The 15341-nt window shown below is 47.7% G+C and overlaps 1 protein-coding gene across 1 annotated transcript; it reads left to right on the top strand.

The window, feature by feature from the left end:
- The first annotated feature begins 3966 nt into the window (after positions 1-3966).
- On the top strand, positions 3967-14275 carry NDUFAB1 (NADH:ubiquinone oxidoreductase subunit AB1). The gene is made up of 5 exons (XM_004778349.2): positions 3967-4172; positions 10239-10355; positions 12251-12338; positions 13235-13334; positions 14117-14275. Exons 1-4 carry the CDS (start codon positions 4005-4007, stop codon positions 13324-13326), a joined length of 465 nt encoding a protein of 154 aa, XP_004778406.2. The 5' UTR covers positions 3967-4004; the 3' UTR covers positions 13327-13334; positions 14117-14275.
- The last annotated feature ends 1066 nt before the right edge of the window (positions 14276-15341 follow it).

Genomic DNA, 15341 nt, shown 5'->3' with positions numbered 1-15341 from the left:
TAAGCAGGGGGAGATGGGGCTTGATCCTAGGATCCTGGGATCATGAACTTAGCCAATGTCAGATGCTTAACCGACTGAGCCACCCAGGTGCCTCTCTGTTACTTCTCTTTTATTTTATTTAGTTTTAAAGATTTTATTTATTTGTGAGAGAGAGAGAGAGAGCACAGGCAGAGGGAGCAGTAGGCAGAGGGAGAAGCAGGCTTCCTGCACAGGGAGCCCAAGATAGGGTTTGATTCCAGGACTCTGGGATCATGACCTGAGCCAAAGGCAGGCACTTAACTGACTGAGCCACCCAGGCGTCCCTGTTTCTTCTTTTTTAAAGACACCTTTCTACAATGTTCACTAGTGTGGATCTTCCTAACTTCATTATTTCCTTTTGATACCTGTGCATTCTCTCTTATCCTTGTTCTGTTCCTACTATCTCTAGCCTAAATGAGATATTTTTATTTGCTAGCACATCATAGATAATAGCTTTTCTTTTTCTTTTATTTTGTTTTCAGTGTTCCAGGATTTATTGTTTATGCAGCACGCCCATTACTCCGTGCAATACGTGCCCTCCTTAATACCCACAACCAGACGCTCCCAACCCCCCTCTCCCCCTCCCCTCCCAATCCCTCAGTTGGTTTCTCAGAGTCCACAGTCTCCCATGGTTCATCTCCCTCTCCGATTTCCCCCAATTCACTTTTCCTTTCCTTCTCCTAATGTCCTCCATGTTATAATAGAGAGCTTTTCACAAAGATTTCATTTACCCAAGGATCTTGAGAAACATATCATCTATAAGATTTAAGAGTTAAGAAAACAGTAGAGGTAAGCAGTAATTCCAGTTCGGTAACGGTTGAACAAACACTGAGCACATACTTGAAATAGTAGGTATGAAAATGCTTGCTCTGAGGCCGTGGCCCTTGGGAAGTACGCAGTCTGGCGCCTGGGGGGCTCAGTCAGTTAAGCAATTGATCTTAACCTCTCCCTCTTCCCTTACCCCTGCTTGCACGCTCTCTCTCTCAAATAAATCTTACTTTTTTAAAAGATTTTATTTATTTATTTATTTATTTATTTGACACGGAGAGATCACAAGGAGGCAGAGAGGCAGGCAGAGAGAGAGGAGGAAGCAGGCTCCCTGCTGAGCAGAGAGCCCAATGTGGGGCTCGATCCCAGGACTCTGAGATCATGACCTGAGCGGAAGGCAGAGGCTTAACCGACTGAGCCACCCAGGCTCCCCTCAAATAAATAAATCTTAAAAAAAGAAAAAAAAGTACACAGTCTAATGAGGGAGACTGACACAAAACAATAAATACTGTGTTTAAATTTGGAAGGTATGTTTACAGTGCTCAAAGGATGGGCAGTTAGCCCAACAGGGGAAGTTCTAGAAAAGCTCCGTGGATGTTGATAACTAGCTTGAGTCTTGCCAGGTAAGTATGTCAGAGCAGAAGCAAAGGATATTCCAGGCGGAAAGGACAGGAGGGCATGAACTACAAACAACTCACCGTTGCAAGAGAATGGATCGTGTTGTGGGGGATGGAGTGAGGAAGTGAGAAAGGTAGCCAGGAAGCTGGTGACGCCTGCTAACAAACTCGGACTTTATTCAGCAGGCGCAGGGACTGCTGAAGGGCTTGATCTTCAGCGATAAGCTCCCACTCTAGCAACACAGTCACACTGGATTTCCGGTAGACAAGAGTGGAGGCATGAAGATGACCAGAAGGGCCTCATCTGCAGCAGGGTCTGTGCAAAGAAAGACCCGACCTGGAGAGAGATTTAGGAAAGAAAAGATATGATCAGGCTAAATGAGTGCATGATTTAGGTAGAAGAAGGAGTCTTAAATTTTTGGCTTAGTGGGTAATGGTCTCAGCAGCTGAAACAGAACACACAAGGGGGAAGACAGCTCATTTGAGTGCTTACAGATCACCTGGTAATCGACAGTTGGATAAAGGACTCTGAAGCCTGAGAAGAGGCCAGGGCTGGAGGCAGGTAGGAATGAAACCCTCTGAGGTGCATCAATTCTGAAAAGTTGGGTTTTTAGGGGTGCCTAGGTGGCTCACTTAAGCAGCTGCCTTCAGCTCAGGTCATGATCTCAGGGTCCTGGGATGGAGTCCCGCATCGGGCTCCCTGCTCAGCGGAGAGTCTGCTTCTCCATCTCCCTCAACCTGCCACTCTCACTACTTGTACTGTCTCTCTGTCAAATAAATAAAATCTTTAAAAAAAAATTGGGTTTTTAAAGTTAAGCGTGGGTCAAAGAGGACCATGGGGAACAACGTATGTCATTTATTTTAATTTTTTCAAAATATGTCATTTAAATAAGGGGGGACTGGGGCGCCTGGGTGGCTCAGTGGGTTGGGCCTCCGCCTTCTGCTCGGGTCATGATCTCGGGATCCAAGGATCAGTCCCCACATCTGGCTCTCTGCTCAGCAGAGAGTCTGCTTCTCCCCCCCCCCCCACCTGCCTCTCTGCCTACTTGTAATTTCTTTCTCTGTCAAATAAATAAATTAAATATTTTAAATAAATAAATAAGAGGGGACTTACTAATTTTGACAAAAGGATTCAATGTAACACAGAAATATAGACAGGTTGTGGGAAGAGAGGGTTGCAACTTGGGGCTTAGTAGTCAGTCAGGCTCTTGCATGCTCCCTGTGCTGTTAATGCTGCCGGTCACATCACACATCTGTCCCATGGATTTGGCCCAAAGTTTGACCAGGAAGGAGCATCAGAGGCTGGTGTGTCACTGGTGGCTTGAACCCATCTAATGGGCCCTGATCCTTGTCCTTCAATCAGATTTTCTAGTGCCGGTTTTCTGCAGAAGTTGAAGGTTGCCACCCAAAATGGAACTGAGCCATTTATTCACTGATCATTCCCAAAGACGGGATACAATTATGCTTCCAACTAATTAATAGGCAGGAAAGTGATGGTAATGGAATCAGGATGCTAGAGAAGCCTGGTGTCAACTGTTGGCACTGTTGGGGACACTCTGGCATCGCCAGCAGCAGGATGATTTCTGAGCCTCTGTGTTCCCTCCCCCAGACTGATCAAAGTCTCAGGTCAGATATTACCTCCTAAGAGGCCTTCGGGGCCCACCTTTCTAAAATAGCGCTCCTGCAGTACTGTCTCACTACCCCGCTCTCTACTGTTCTTCATTGTGCTTATCACTACTTCCCTGAATTTTTTGTCTTAGGGGAGGTGTTTATTTTTATTTATTTTCTATCTTCCCACTAGAATGTAAACTCTATGAGAATAGACTGCCTGGCTTGCCCACTGCTGTAGCAACAGGCACATAGCTACCAGCACACAACAGGGTGTACTGAAGTTCTTTTTTTTAAAGATTTTATTTATTTATTTGACAGAGAGAGAGAGATCACAAGTAGGCAGAAAGGCAGGCAGAGAGAGAGGGGAAGCAGTCTTCCTGCGGCGCAGAGAGACGGACGCAGGGTTCTATCCTAGCACCCTGAGATCATGACCTGAGCTGATCGCAGAGGTTTAACCCACTGAGCCACCCAGGGGCCCCCAACAGTTACTCAAGTTCTCAATGAATGCATAAATAGAGAGATAACTTTACAGCAGTGAGATAGTACTATATAGTCTGTTTTATTTTTATTTACTTATATTTTAAAATTTATTTATGTTTTTTCGGTAATTTTATACCTATGTAATTAGTTTTATATATAATTTTTATACCTATATAATTTTAATACCTATGGAATAATTGCAGCGTGAAAACTTCTAAACAAATGTGTTCCATAACGTTTAGAGAATATATAAAAATAATTTCTTTTCTTGTGTCAATCATTAGTATTTAGCGAAAGACCGGAGGAGCGAGGTTCTGGCCCTACCAGCCTTTTTGCCTCTGGCCCTGGATGACAGGACCGCGCACCCCGGGGAAGCAGTACCGCCAGGAGCCGCTAGGGGCCGCTACGGCCATTGGCGGCCGCCTGCGCCGCTCTGTGCGTCCTGTACGCCGAGCGGGGAGGAAACTGGGCCGGAGGGCGCGGCGCAGTGCATCTTGGGTCGGCGTAGCCATGGCGGCTCGTGTCCTTTCCGCTTGTGTCCGCCGACTGCCCGCGGCCTTCGCGCCGCTGCCCCGGGTTCCCACGCTGGCCGCAGCCCGGCCGCTCAGCATCACCCTGTGCCCCGCGGGGGCCCGGACGAGGCCTGGGGCTCCGCCGACAGCCTCGGCGCCTGCGCAGGTGACTCGCGGTGACTTTGCTGGGGCTTGGCAGGGGTCAGGGATCGGGGTGGTGCGGGGGAGGGGCCAGGCAGCGGGGCCACGCGAGCCACGGCGGGGGTGACCGGGCGACGTCTGGCTTCCCACCCGTCCCAGCCCCTCACGGTGCTGGGTCGACCCGAGACCGGAGTGCAGCCCTAACAGTGAAACATCCCTGGGTTCGAATGCTGGCAGCCACTTTGCGAAACTTGGGGCGAGTCTCTTGACCTCGCCACTCTCGGTCTGAAGAGCAAAGTGGGGGTACTAGGCTCTACTTCGTGGACGTGCAGTGAGGTTTTGAGAGCACCTATTTGGGGTGCTTGTAAACCTCCCCATATTGGTCCCAGTTGGTCGTAGTGATAAGGACAAATTCCGTGGTAGCTTTCTAGGGGAAAATTGGTGACAGGGTGCCAAAAGGAAGCCACGCTGGCCTACAACCTTCTCCAGAGCAGTCTGAGCCCAGGATTTCTCCCGGTAATGCCTTTTGCCCGTTTACGGGCCTCCTGGAAGTAAAGATAGAGGAAAAGTAGTATCTAGCCTTTCTGTCCGATGACACCTTTGTGAGACAGAAATTCTTGTTATGGTAGTGGTTTTCAGCCCTGGCTGCACATTCAAATCACCTGAGTAGCTTAAAGGAGGCCGGGCAAAAGCCCCTTGCCCCCCACCCCCACCCCCACCCCCACCCCTTTTGATTTACTTCTCAGAGATGAGGCACTGGCATGTGTTTTCATTTAAGTTTGCCACATGACTAAAGGGTTCGGCCAGGATCAAGTATTGCCTTAAGGTAGAAGAAACTCTCAAGGCCAGGTTGAGAAACCCCCAAACCTGTGAACTCAATATGATAGTGGTTTTAGCATTTCGGTATTGAATACATTTAGAATAAAACATAAGGATGCCCCGGCCAAATCAGTCATTATCTCCAGAGTTGGGGTCTGGGTGTCTGTTTCTAGAAGTCACCAAGTGATTCTTTTGTGTGGCTAGAGTTGAGATGTACTGACCATGTAATGGATTAATTCATAGGGCCTTGGCCCCATTGCCTGAATCAAAAGGTTAACAGTGTCACCCTGAAATTAAGAGTTAAAAGGGCATTAGGTAAAGTTGCCAAGTATTTTGTTCCTGAGACTGATGTCCACAGTAGGCTAAAATGCAAAGGGATTGTCCTCATTCAAAGAGCACTGATTCTCAGACTTCGTTGTTACAGGTCCCTTGGGTTAAAATACAGATTCTGGGAAGGGGCCCAAGAGTCTTCATTTGCAATGGGCTCCCAGAAGATTCTGCTGCTGCTGGTCCTTGGACCATGCCTTGAATAGCAGGGTGCTCAGAGATATTACCGCTACCTCTGCTTGGTTCATACACAGCAGAAGAACCATTTTATTTATATTTATAAAGTGGTTTTGACTACGTGTTCCCATTTAAATCCTTTGCTGATGGAAGAGAGAGTCAATACTTGTTCATTCAAAGAAACTGAGGGACAGGCTATTTGCCAGACCTTATTTTAGGTGTTGAAGGGTATGGAGATACATATAAAGGAAAGATATGAGTTAATATCTCATTGGACACTGCAGCCTCATGTTAAACTTGCCAGCCCATTCCCTGCTGCTGTTCCCAAGGCTGTTCACCCTGTTTGTCTTGGTTGGTTATCTACCTCTCTGTTCCTGCCCTTGGGCACTTTCTTTCTAATCCTTAAATGCTGGTAAATTCCAAAGATCTCTTACCCACAATCTCTTCCTTGTCTGTGTCTTCACTCTGTTTCCCTGTTTCCCAGTTACCCCAAACTTCTACCTCCAGGCCTTGCTCATTTCATCTGGACCGTTGCTCACTGCACCTGTTCTGTTCCATTAAATTTTTTTCTCCTCAGATCCATCCCCTTTGCTCACTCCAGGGCAGCTAGTTCTTCATTTATATTCCAACTCTTTTCCCTCCCAAAAGGAGCTAAAGCAGTTCTCCTGGAAAAAGGTTAGTGGCCTAGAATGGAACGTGGAAGGCTTGTACTTTATCCAGGTAGGGCGCAGATCTGAACCGTCTCAAAGCCAGAGCACAGAGAGGACTTCCTAAGAGCTCCGTGGGGCACAGTACCCAGATGAAGGCAAAACGCTTGTGCAGGCAGAGTTCAGCTATTTTGTCTTTTTCAAGTGTCTGCAGCGCTGGACCTCTTGAACCTCAGAGCCTGTGTCCCCCGCCCCCGTAACCTTCAGTCTCTAGCCAAGAACTCATTTCTTCCCACACAGACCCACAGTGAGTCCCATGCCTCATTTTCTTGGCCTGGCCTTTCCTCCTTGAATGTCCTTGTCCTTCCAAGGCTAACTCCAAGTTTGGTATCTCTTCCTTGCTTGTCAGGGACTGAATGACAGTTCTTGTTCAAGAAGCAGCCTACAAGTATGTCTGTCATGGCTCTTGCCACTTTTTTTTTTTTTTAATTTTTTAATTTATTTGAGAGAGAGCACATGAGTTTGGGGACATGCAAAGGGAGATGGAGAAGCAGACTCCCAGCTGAGCAGGGAGCCGGCCACAAGGCTCGATCCCAGGACGCTGGGATCATGGCCCGAGCCAAAGGCAGATGCTTAACCAACTGAGCCACCCAGGCGCCCCCCCCTCCTATGTTTTTATTACAGCTTAAATAATCTAGTTGGCTTGGTCTTTCCCATTAGACCATAAGCTTCTCTGAGGGTAGTGGTCATGTTTCATTTTTCTTTGTAGTTCCAACCCACAGCACAGTGCTTGGCACATGAGGCAGAGTTCGCAGGCTGCTGAGACAGTCCTGTGTGTGAAGACAAGACCTAGCCACAGGTGAGGACAGGTGTGCATACGGCACAGAAGAGAGACCTAACGAGCACTCCCGGGGAGCGTAAACCCGGAGGTAGCAGTTGCTCACGCACTCAGAGCAGGCTGTGACAGCACGTGCGGAGGCCGGGGGAGCCTGGCACTCTTACGGCTGACCCTCGGGGTGTCTGTGGAATGGAGAGACGGGAGTCGAGATGAAGATGCAGGCATGTTGGGAAGGGTACTGAGGAATGTGATGTTCTGTTTCGGCTGCAGGGAGTGAACATGAAACAAGGTTCGTTGAATAAGTGAGGTCTTCCAGTCAGCCAGGCTGGGTCGCCCAGTAGACATGACGGTGAGACAGTGGGAGGAGTGGAGGTGGGCTCTCAGGGCTCTGGCCAGAGCACCAGGTGGTTGACGAGGACTAGAGGTCTTTGAGCAGGCGTTTTGGAAGACAGGTAAGGAATGTATTTCCAAACTGACGTGGAGGTGTCTGCTTCCAGGGGGAGCAGCACAGGGAGCAGGTGGCAGAGCTGGCGGGCAAAGCTCTCTCCTACGCTTTAAACTGAGGTTCCTCAGTTTCCCCTAGAGATGTACAGAGTGGAGACAGATGAATTCTGATAGATGAACCAGGTTGTTGGTTTCTCCTAGTCTAGAGGGAAGTCACTCTTTTCCTGCACACAGTGCCGTCTCCTACAGCTGTGGGAAGTGACTTGTGTCACATAGAATTGTTAAGTGTGGGTCTCCGGGGAGAAGACAACACCAGAAACATTGTTGGCTGTCGGGGACACTGCTGAGCTGCTTGCCTGTTCTGTGCCTCCTCTTTTTTGTAACAGCTGAGATGGAGCAGGAAGGAGGCAGGAAGGCCCTCCCCAAAGGCCAAGGTGGGAGGCCAGGGGCGGGATGCCTTTCTCTGTCTCCGTTTCCTGTCTGTAAAATGGGACTGATGTCAGAACTAAAGGAGGCAGTGGTTTGTAAAGTGCCCAGCACAGCGCCATACTCTGACTGATAAGAAGTCCCTAAAGAGACCAGCAGGTAGGTGGTGAGTATTAGAGAGGGCACGGATTGAATGGTGTGGTGCAAAAATAAGGAATACTGTTATGCTGAAAAAAAAAAAAAAAAGACCAGAAGGGGAGACTCAAGAGGGAAGGAGTAGGATCATTTCTTTGGGCCACAACAGCCGCCAGTCTCAGACCCCAGCCTTCCCAGACAGCGCTCAGTAGCACTCACTGTGGGTGTGCCTGGCAGTGTCCTGAGCCTTTCACATTCCCTCAGTGATGCCTCCCAGCGGTGCTGGGAGCTTTGTACTGTGGCTTATCCCCATTTTACAAGTAAGGAAAGTGGCGTTGGAGGGTTCAGTAACTTGCCCCAGGCCAAACAGCTAGTAAGAAAGCTAGTGTCAGGGTACAGGTGTATTTGCAGTCTGAGCTGTCCCCCACTAGACCTGCCTGCTCCATGCTTAGCCCACTGTGCCCTCCCCCACCGCAACACTTCAGACTGGCCTGTGCTCCCCCGGTGGAGACCTTCAATTTCTCCATGTGGTGTCCAGTGGCCTAAGTGTGGGGACTTGCTGGTGTGGCTGGGGATGGTCCTGACCCCTAACGGGCCCCTTGGGTGGGTAGTTATGTACCGTGTCCCCTCCCCAGCCTCATCCTTCCTCCTGGGCTTTGCGGTGAAGCTCCCGTCGTCTCTTTCTCCTCAGCAGTAATCCCTGCTCATACGTCCTCTTGATGCGCACAGACAAGACCTCTGTCAGATCCTTCCCCCTCAAGCTTCTCTTTTGTCATCTCATCTCCCTCTTTCCCTTCTGCGTCTTCATTTGATTGGTGTCCGGGAGACTTACAGTGATTGTAGATAAGTAGGCCTGGAGATGTTCCCCCAGCAGAGGTCTCCGGAACCCACACTGCAGTGGGAAAGGAAAGGACACTGCATACCTTGAGACCGGAAAGAACCAGTGCTCTTAAACTCTGAAAGCACTTAGAAATACCTTTAGAATATCCATGAAGCGCCTCATCTAATCTCACTTTTTGTTTTTTAAGATTTTATTTATTTGTTTGATAGTTAGAAAGAGAGAGAGAGAGCACACACACAAGTAGGGGGAGCAGCAGGCAGAGGGAGAAGCAGGCCTTCTGCTGAGCAGGGAGCCTGATGCGGGGCTTGATCCCAGGACCCTGGAATCATGACCTGAGCCGAAGACAGACACTTAACGACTGAGCCACCCAGGCGCCCCTCATCTAATCTCTTTATAGCTTGCTGATTAAACCTGATTTCAATACTTGATTTTTTTTTTCAAGATAAATATTTCTTAGCGGTGTACACAGGTTTGGTTCCTTTGGCAGTGTCATGATTTTCAAAGGCCTCCGTCAGGGACCTGAGCGCCAACACACAGACTCACTTTCTAAGGAAAAATGCTGTAAGAACTCCAAATTAACTTACTTAAGAACTCACGTGAACGTTAAAAGGTAAACAAACCAGTTCAGATTAGGGACTTCCACAGTGAGCGGAACTGTCAGGCAGCTGCTTTGTTTCCTCTTGTTCTGCATTGTACCTTCCACAGCCTGAAGAGCTGTAAGTTGGAGTTCCTTCCGTATTTGGTGAAAGAATCCAGCCAGCAGCCTAATACCTAGCTGATTATCAAGTAGGTTGGTATCACAGACATTTGACGTACGACTCCCACCACAGCAAAAATCAAAAGCTCATGGTTTTGCTGGTGGCCATACGACAAGCCTCTCCTGCAGGGAAACAGATAGACCATGAGGGCTGTTGCAGGCTGGTAGCCGGCTCATTTGTGCTGCCTGAGGTCAGGGGCCATATTAGACCTTCCCACGTGTGCTCCTCCAGGGAGCTGCCTCTCTGTTTACCATGAACAGCCCTTTCCAGGTAGGCCATTTCGACTCCGGTGTGCTGACGATCGAAGGTGACAGGGCCTTACAGGGCAGCCCGGCGCTGCAGAAGGTGCCGCAAGAGGACATACTCCTCTGCAGACCCTGCACGATTTTAGCAGCTGCTCTTCCCGGAGCCAGTAGAGTGGCCAGAGCGCTGGACACAGGCCCCATGGGGGGGCCGAGCCCGGCTCTGAGGGGAGGGGAGGCCCGTTTTTATGCTGCTGGACTGCTAGGGCTTCTGAAAATACCCAGTGTGGTGACTCTAGGTGGCCCAATGGTGCCATCTGGAAATCAGAGGAGGTGGTTCTCGGAAGCACAAAAGCTCTGAAAGGTTCCTGTAAGCTGGTGCACTGACCTAGAGGCATCTTGGGTTCACCAGCTCTCCCTTCCTGCCCTTGTTCTAGGTCCCGCTGACACAGCTGGGCCGCCAGTATAGCGACGCACCCCCTCTGACGTTAGAGGGGATCAAGGACCGTGTTCTTTATGTGTTGAAACTTTATGACAAGATTGACCCAGAAAAGGTAATTGATGTGGCTTAATGTTCTTTCTTTAAATGAGTATTAAGATTTTATTTACTGGGCGCCTGGGTGGCTCAGTGGGTTAAGCCGCTGCCTTCGGCTCAGGTCATGATCTCGCGGTCCTGGGATCGAGTCCCACGTCGGGCTCTCTGCTCAGCAGGGAGCCTGCTTCCTTCTCTCTCTCTCTGCCTGCCTCTCAGTGTACTTGTAATTTCTCTCTGTCAAATAAATAAATAAAATCTTAAAAAAAAAAAAAAGATTTTATTTACTTATTTGACAGACAGAGATCACAAGGAGGCAGAGAGGCAGGCAGAGAGAGAGGGGGAAGCAGGCTCCCTGCTGATGAGAGAGCCCGACGCGGGGCTCGATCCCAGGACCCTGAGATCATGACCTGAGCCGAAGGCAGACACTTAACCCACTGAGCCACCCAGGTGCCCCTTTAAATGAGTATTTAATCAGTGGTACAGACTTCAGAGGGTCCAGAAGGATATTCGGTAGAAGGTCTTCCTGACTCTAACCCACCCGGTTCCCCTTCTAGGAGGCAGCCAGTGGAACCAGCTTCTCCTATATCTTTCCAGAAATACTCAATACATATTCAAGGAAGTGTACTCACATATGTATGTATGTGTATATATATTTTTTAAAGATTTTATTTATTTATTTGACAGAGAGAGATCACAAGTAGATGGAGAGGCAGGCAGAGAGAGAGAGAGAGAGAGAAGCAGGCTCCCTGCTGAGCAGAGAGCCCCATGTGGTACTCGATCCCAGGACCCTGAGACCATGACCTGAGCCGAAGGCAGAGGCTTTAGCCCACTAAGCCACCCAGGCGCCCTGTATGTGTATATTTTATGTACTATGTGACCTTCATCTCCTACCCTTTTATTTATTTTTAAAGATTTATAAGAGAATTGTGCACAAATGGTGTAGGAGGAAGGGCAGAGGGAGAAGCAGACTCCCTGCTGAGCAGGAAGGACTCTGGGATCATGACCTGATCAAGGCAGATGTTTAACTGACTGAGCCACCCAGGTGCCGCACCCCTCACCGCTTACCCTTTTTAAAAGACACACAAGTGGTAGAATATACTATTAACATTGTTCTGCAGTGTTTGCTTTTTTAAGTTAACCACTGGCATTTTTCTCATAGTAGTACATAAACAAATTCCTTCTTTAATAATCCAGTCTGCTGTGTAGGTAGGATAGTGGGGTTTTTATTATTGAGGTCTAATTGACATATAACATTAGTTTCAGGTATACAACATAATATTTGTATAATGTGAGTTGAGAAAAGGGGGTTTGCGTGCCCTGAGTAGCTCAGTCTGTTAAGTGTCCAACTCTTGATTCCAGCTCAGGTCATGATCTCAGAGTTGTGAGATTGAGCCCTGTGTCTGGCTCTGCACGAGGCTTGGTGCCTGTATAAGATTCTCTCCCTGCCCCACCCCAAAATTGTGAACTAATCTTAGTAAGTCTAGTTAACATCCGTCACCACACATAATCACAAATTTCTTTCCTATGATGAAGATTTTTAAGATTACTCTCCAGCAGCTTCAGATACGCAGCTTAGCCTTAAGACTGTGGTCACGATGTTGCACATGACATCCCCAGGATGGTTTTCCCAAGCAGTGATCACAGATCTTACAAAATATATAGAAAGTGAAATCCATCATTAGCTCTGTGTGTATTGTTAAGCATTCCAGAACCGGCTTGAGTAAGTTAACAAAGTACACCAAGTATGTGCTAGCACAGCTTAAACATAAAATGCTGGTTATCACTTCATATTTAAATCACGGCCTCTTTACAGTAAGCATCTTTTATATAACTTTTAAGTGACCTCATACCTGTTATCTTGAGAAGCAAATACTGTCCCAGCTGAGTTTCATGTTTGGTGTTCTTTTCTTGCAGCTCTCGGTAAATTCCCACTTTATGAAAGACCTGGGCTTAGACAGTTTGGACCAAGTGGAAATTATCATGGCCATGGAGGATGAATTTGGTAACAGGCTACGTTTGGGGTCTGCACAGTGTGATTCTTGATTTAGGTGGAAGAAATGTCGGGGGTCACAACTGGGATTGGAGTCAAATATATAAATAGAAAGAGCCCCCCCACCCCCACCCCCCAGTGCACTTACTGTCAGGTGAAGTCAGCACCAGGGACAGTGCCCTCACTTAGAATGTACTTGACTATGTACTGTGTGGTGCCGAGGGCTGAGTGACCAGGAAAGGCCAGGGGGTGGGATTTGGGTGCTGTCGGTGGGGGCTCCAGGACAAAGGCAGAACCTCACCTATGGAGAAGCGGAGCACACCTGAGCACCCTGAATGGCCGTGCCCAGAGAAGTAACTGGGTGTGCCCAGGACACAAACACACACACATAGGCCTGGTTTCCCACCATGCCTCCCTCAGGTTATGCTTCTTTCAAAGACGGTTGTGCACAAGAGACCTTTTAAGGGTCCATGGCTCAGTTTTGAGTAAGTTGCCTGAATGAAAAGCCTTTGCTGTCCTACAGAACAGAACATGGTTCAAGTTCCTCACAAATTATGCTCACTAGAGGGAGGTATCAGTCAGAGGTCGGATGGGAACATGGTCATGAAAATGTTCTGGAATTACGTGATGCTGATTGTTGTACGACCTGTGAATACACTAAAAAACACTGAGTTTTATACTTTAAATGGGTGAATTTTCTATCCTATGAATTACAGCTTTTAAAAAAGAGCCAGCTGTTACATTCAATATGACACAACTGTTGTCTAGAACATAACTGGCCCATAACTTAAATGGGACTGAGGGTTGCTGAAAATTTTTGATGTACTTGTTGGTGGTATGGAGGCGTGAGATGCGTTTAATTTTAAAGTATTTGTTTTTCTACATAGCATTTTACATTTTACTTTTAGGGTTTGAAATTCCTGATACAGATGCGGAGAAGTTAATGTGTCCACAAGAAATTGTAGATTACATTGCAGATAAGAAGGATGTATATGAATAAAATATCAGGTAAATAATTTGACTTACAGAATGATGTCTTCCCATAGAATTAACCTCTCTGTAGTTCTTCTGTAAGGTAGGAAGACCCGGGAAGAAACGCAAACATTGGAAATCCTTGACAGATTTTCACTGGTTATAAGACACAGGGTCCTCTCTGGTTATCTGCCACTCAGAGGGGGCTGGCATTAGTGATTATCTTTATCCTTGAGACAGGCCATGAACAGTTCATTGTTGGACAGGACTTCCTTGATTGTCAGCCTTCCTCACAAAATCTGTCTTTTACAAAACACGGGGCAGGGCAATCCAGAAGCAGAGACCCCTACCGCCCTCAGTTTCACCTTGGAAGCCAGCCTAGCCTGCTGTTCTGGAAGCTGAGATGGCCTGACTCCTTAATCAGGCAGGAGACGCCTCCGGGGTTAAGAGGCTAGACTCTGGAGTCAGACAGCTTTATTCTCAGCTCTGTCCAGGTCTGTAAGGCTGGTGATCTTGGGCAGGCCGCCGAGCCTCTAAGCCTGTTTCCTCAGATGGAAAATGGAGATAAGGATAGGACTTACCTGAGGCTTTCCTGAAGGTAAAATTCAGTAGTGTATACAAACTACTTAACACAGAACATGGAAAGAAGCCCGTCAGTAAACATTAGCTGTTTTTCAGGCTCTAGTATTATGATCAGTTGACTTTTTAAAAATAAACTTTGCATTAAGTGTCTGTAACTTTGATTACCCTAGATTGAGTACATCAAATCACTGAAAGTGCACCAAAAAAACCCACTGAACTAACTTTGTCTTTGCCAGACCCCCTTTGTTCACTGAGAGAAGAGTTGGAAGATGCTGGCGAGTGTCTGGAAGTGAGAACGCGTTTTGGCATTATTGCTGCCTTTGACAGAGTAATTCTGTTTAGACTTGTATTTAAATTGTCTGTTTTTTCCTTTGAAAATAAATCTATAAAGCCAACATTTTTCTTAGTTTTCAGTTTTTCAGTGCCTATGAAGTGCTTATTTATATTGACTTTGCTTAATATTTTATCAAGCAGGCTTCTGTTGGGCGGGGAGCCCGATGCAGGACTTGAAATTCATCATCCCGAGATCAAGACCTGAGCCAAGATCAAGAGTCAGATGCTTATCTGACTGAGCCACCCAGGCATCCCAAGTCTTAACTTTGCTTAATGATTTTAAAGATTTCCTGATTAGTCACTGGTATTCATGCATATAAAGAAAAACGACTTTTCTAGAAGTGTATCTGAAATTTCTCTCCCATGGTCTTCAGTATAAGGAGTATTAGTGACAAAAGGACTTTTTGTCTTAAGTTTATCGGTTGTGTAGCTGGCCCCAGCAGGTGTGACCAGCGTTTCCTCCCTGTCCTGTGGATCTCTTTCCAAACTAACGAGGGAGGATAGAAGGCTCTCTCGGCTCCCGGAAGGTCAGTTTGACCTGGGTCCCTTTTCCCTCCTTCAGTAAGTCGCCGCACCGCACCTTTTGTTCTTAGCACTGCGCAAGGTCCTGTGTAAGGGCGGAAGCAGCCACTTACCTGGCTCCTGATGAGCTTTCGCTGGAGACCTGTCGAAGTAATTGCTTTACTTTTACCAAAACTTCTCATTTGTAGGAGGGAGGAAATCAAGGGCTTGTAATAGGTAGCAAGTAGTGACACCGAAGTGCAGGGACTGTGAGGGACCCTCCGCTGGCAGACGCTCCTGCGGCTGCAGGTTGAGATGGGCCTGAGTTCCCTCCTCATGACGCCCGATGCTGCCAGTTCCTACTCTGTCGCTCCAGGCACATGAGGCAGGCAGACCTCCTCCATCAGTAACCGGAGGCACTCATCATTACACTGCAGCTTATATATACATCTTAATACTGTACAAGCTCTTGGAAGATGCCAAATTGGTGCGTGAGGAGCATCCTTAATCTGGCACAGCAGCACCTAATCCGCAAATAGCTTGAGTGCTTCCTGGGTGCTGGGGAGCCACAAGGGAACAAAACAGGCCGCAGTGGCTCCTTTGATAGGGATGGACCACAGTTTAACA

Source organism: Mustela putorius, unplaced genomic scaffold, assembly GCF_011764305.1.
Source record: "Mustela putorius furo isolate JIRA1106 unplaced genomic scaffold, ASM1176430v1.1 tig00004041_pilon_pilon_pilon, whole genome shotgun sequence".
In the NCBI taxonomy this organism is placed as follows: domain Eukaryota; kingdom Metazoa; phylum Chordata; class Mammalia; order Carnivora; family Mustelidae; genus Mustela; species Mustela putorius.
The sequence above is the reverse complement of the archived record's forward strand: the minus strand, read 5'-3'. Positions and strand labels throughout refer to the sequence as shown.